At 35.8% G+C, this 4,545-nt stretch overlaps 1 protein-coding gene across 1 annotated transcript in view; it reads left to right on the top strand.

The window, feature by feature from the left end:
* The window catches only part of LOC106872675 (L-fucose kinase-like), a 46,693-nt gene that overhangs the window by 22,763 nt on the left and 19,385 nt on the right, over window positions 1-4,545 (top strand). Inside the window, exons 13-15 of the mRNA XM_052974124.1 lie at window positions 471-572; window positions 1,222-1,349; window positions 3,530-3,607. Coding sequence (XP_052830084.1) covers window positions 471-572; window positions 1,222-1,349; window positions 3,530-3,607 — 308 coding nt within the window. The remainder of the gene's footprint in view (window positions 1-470; window positions 573-1,221; window positions 1,350-3,529; window positions 3,608-4,545) is intronic.

Below are 4,545 nucleotides of genomic sequence, written 5' to 3'. Positions count from 1 at the left end.
TTTTTTTTTTTTTTTCTGCCAAATAAGCACATGCACTTTATATTTGTTCTTCACTTCAGATTTATTATTGCTTTTATTTAAGTGTCCTTTGTCTGAATTCTTTCATCACCTCTTGTAACCTCTTCAGCAACTCTCCATCCCATGTGTCTCTTCCTGTTCTATTGTGGGATGGAGAGTCACTGAAGAGGTTACAAAATGTGTTCCAAAGATTTCAGATTTATTATTGTTCCTTTGTCTGAAGTGAAGAACGAATATATAACACATGTGCTTGTTTGGCAAAGAAAAAAAAGTCATCCTGAAATATAACAATATCTGTTTCAACACGTGATTTCTCATCAGGAATCTCTTACAAAACAAATACATAAACAATGTTGAACTTCTATCAAAAAAATAGAATTGTTGTGTTTGTAAGTTATAAATATGTGCATCTATGTGTATTAGCTATGATAATGAACCTGTTAATCTTGCAGAGTTCTTTGAATGCTGAGAATGCAACCTTCTGTAACCAGAAGTGGAAAGATTTTATGAAGAGGACTGGTATTAAAGAAGAAGAACTTTGGAACACCTCTGATGTAAATAACTATTGATTTATATTCCGTATTAATTTGCTCTGAAAATGTTTCTGGTATCAATTTCTGAAACTATATTATTCCATATGTATTGCTTTTTTTTTGGCTGCTTTTTATTAGATGTTAAATGATTACGTGGAGGATCCTTCATTGGCTCTCAATACTTTGTGATCTTTTATCTTTTATTTGTTTCAGTCATTAGACTGCAGCCATGCTGGAGCACTGCCTTGAATTTTTTAATCAAATAAATCAATCCCAATACTTTGGGGGTTTTTTTTCAGCCTGGTACTTATTTTATCAGAATCTTTTGCTGAACCACTAAGTTATAGGGTTGTCAAGCGGTGGTGGTGGGGGAACAAACACACACACTTGTTTATTTATTTGATGGGCAGCTTTCAGTTTCCATATGCCAAATCCACAAAGCTTTGGTTAGGCCCGAGGCCCTAGTAGAAGACACTTGCCCAAGGTGCCACACACTGGGTATATTCATTGTGTTCTATGGATGATAATACCCCACTATACAAATTTTTCACTTTACAAATCTAGTCAAGAACAAATTAATTCATAAACATGGGGTCTGCTTGTATATTTAACTTCTCTCTCTCTCTCTCTCTCTCTCTCACACACACAATCTTTAAATTTCTTTATTTAGGGTTCTTCTAAAAAAGTTCTTTGGACTGCAAAGCTGTTTCCTATTTTCCACCATGAAGAAACTGTTGGTATGAAAGAAATTCTGTGGCTGTTAGGTGAAAGCTGTGATGGAACTGAAGTTCCCAAGAAGTAAGGTTTCGTTAAATAATGATTTTATACATAGATAGATAAATAGATGAATTTTACTAGTCTCAATCATTGGACTGTAGCCATGCTGGGGCACCACCTTAAAGGGTTTCAGTCAAGCAGAGATACACCCCAATACAATTTTTTAAAACTGTAATACTTATTCTATTAGTCTCTATTTTCAAATCATTAAGTTATGGAGATGTAAACAAACCAAGACTGGCTGTCAAGTGGTTGGTGGTGGTGTGGAGAAATAACACAGACACAAAAATACAACACATACACACACATGCAGGCACATATTTACACATATACAATGGGTTTCTTAGATGCACGGAAAAATTAATCAGATGACCATGGTTGTAATGCTTTTTATCTTTGGTCAGTTCTTTTAGGATTGATTGGAGATAAACAACAATTAAAATTTTAGAATTAGCAATCTGTAAAGGGTCAAGATCCCTTTTGGTCATGAATGACCATGGGATTGCACCTAGAAAGTTCCCCTCCAAGGCACAAGTCTGGACAAGGTTGTTTATGGAGGACCAGCAGTTGCCCATGCGTACCAACATCCCCTCTCCATGCCACCGATGTCCAAGGGAAAGGCAAAGGCCGATAACATCTTGGCATCAGTAACATTGCAACTCATTTCTACAGTTGAGTGAACTGGAGTAACATGAAATAAAGTATCTTGCTCAAGAATACAACACACAGCCTGGTCTGAAAATTGAACTCACTATCTCATACTCTGTAAGTGTGTGTTGGTTGAAAGCCTTTTAAACTGCAATATTTGCCTTGAGAAATTATCTCTTATAGACTTAAGTGTTAAAAACACCAAAATAGCTGCAGATAATGTGAAGGTCACACAGCATTGGTGATAAAATTGTTGGATCTGGACTTCTGCTTGCCAGCTAAATGCTGTGTCAGTGACCTTTCGGTCACTGTTTAAAGGTTGCAGTTGATGCTTGCTTGACATGAAGTGACAGGGATATTTATTACCAATGAAGCTAACAAGTAGAAATTTAGATCCAGTAAAATCACCACCAAACAATGGATGGCCTTTGCCTGCTACTGATATTTTTCTTTGTCTTGAAAAAGTATCTCTTATAAACATAGTGTCAAAAACAAATACCACAGTTTCAAAGGTTTTCAACATATTTACAGTTAAGTGTGTTTAAAGTTAGTGATAGAAGCAGTATTAGTTCAAAATTAGCAAAGAATGAATTTTTAACACTTCAGAGTTTTGGGACACAAATTTTTCTGTGAGGTTCTGGAAAGGAGACAAATATTCTGAAAGTTATATTTGACATGTCTTGGTTAATAATTCTACTAATAGTATGAGTGAGATTTCATTAAAAGGGAATTGAAGCATGGAATGAACTACCCGCATTAGTTGTTAGCTGTTGGGACACTACATCCTTCAAAATGTCCATGCTTCCTGAAATTCACCAGCAATATTCCTGATGTGCACCTCCCACCATTTTTTTTAAATGACTCCTTCACTGTTCACTTCTTGTGCATTATTCTATGTACTGTTCATGCACTTTTGGCTACTTTTTTCTAATGAGTTGTAGTGCACCTGAGCACTGTATACAATAAGTTCATTATTACCGTTATCGTTAAGGCAGTGAACTAGCAGAATCATTAGCACACTGGGTGAAATACTTAGCAGCATTTCATCTGTCTTTACGTTCTGAGTTCAAATCCCGCTGAGATTGATTTTGTCTTTCATCCTTTAAGGGTCGATAAATTAAGTACCAATCACGCACTAGGGGTCGATGTAATCGACTGGTCCCAAAATTTCAGCCCTTGTGCCTATAGTAGAAAGGATGATTATTATTAAGGTGGTGAGCTGGCAGAGTCGTTAGCATGCCAGGCAAAATGCTTAGTGGTATTTCTTCCATCTTTATGTTCTGAGTTCAAATTCCACCAAGGTTGACTTTCCTTTCATCCTTTCGGGGTTGATAAATTAAGTGCCAATTAAGCACTGGGGTCAATATATTCAACTATCCCCTTCCCCAAATTTCAGGCCGTGTGCCTTTAGTAGAAAAGATTATTATTATCATTATTATTATCATTATTATTATTATCTAGTATAGTCACTTGTTGAATTAGAAGAATTGTAAAGACATACATTTTCTTCTGTTTTTTTAACTTTTTTATTTATCAATTCTTCACTGTTTCAGATGGAGAGAATCTTGGAGATTATCTTTGTCAGAGATTTTAAAATTAGTTGACCTTAGCAGTGAATTTTCCCTTCGAAGGTAATTCAAAAATTTCTTTGTTTCATCAAAAAGCTTAACTGACTGTTAGAGATGAGACTTTGGTTTGCATCAAGATTCTCTATCTGAGGTGCACTATCAATGCATTGCTGCATAATTTTATTTTACATTCTTTTAAGCACCGTTGTTGCTGCTGTTCAGCACTAGCCAGCTTTAATTGAGCAGATTTATGATCATAAATATTCCAGGTGTGACCATCCCATCTTTTTTCTGTTCTCAGTGCACCTAGAAACATTATTAATGTGTTCTTTCCTTTGATGGTAGGATGTGAATTTTTACTGAGATTTGGCTGCTATTCCTAGCAGGTTGAGTGACTGCATAGAGTTTCCCTTGTTGTTGGCTCTACTGTTTATAAACAAAGCAAGCTGTCATTTAAATACATGATGTTTATGTTTTGAAATTATGTTCAAGCTTGCATTATATTATAAATGTTCCACACATGATTACAGAATTCACAGCGCTTCACTCATCTTTACAGAATCTAGTTCAACAAACTAGTTCAACAAACTAGTTGAACTTTTACAAACTTGTGAGAATAGAAAAAGATCAAGAAAAAAGCAGAGGATTGAAAAGATCAGGTTTTCGAAAGCTTTGCCTTAGAAGTTTAAAACATTGAGACAAATGTGGCAGTGTTATACAATTCAGCTAACCTATATTACAGTTCCCTTTCTCTCTGCTGATGCCATGTAAAACTCGCCTGTGTTGGCACCATGCACAAAGCGCCAGTGCTAGTGCCGCGTGAAAAGTACCCAGTACACTCTGTAAAATTGTTGGCATTAGGAAGGGTATCCAGCCATAGAAACCATGTCAAAACAGACAACTGGAGTCTGGTGCAACTCCCTGACTTGCCAGTTCCTGTCAAACCATTTAACCCATGTCAGCATGGAAAATGGACATATATATATATATATATATATATA

Source organism: Octopus bimaculoides, chromosome 17 (assembly GCF_001194135.2).
Source record: "Octopus bimaculoides isolate UCB-OBI-ISO-001 chromosome 17, ASM119413v2, whole genome shotgun sequence".
NCBI classification, from domain to species: Eukaryota; Metazoa; Mollusca; class Cephalopoda; order Octopoda; family Octopodidae; genus Octopus; species Octopus bimaculoides.
Note: the sequence above shows the minus strand (reverse complement) of the source record. Positions and strands in the feature narration are given on the sequence as shown.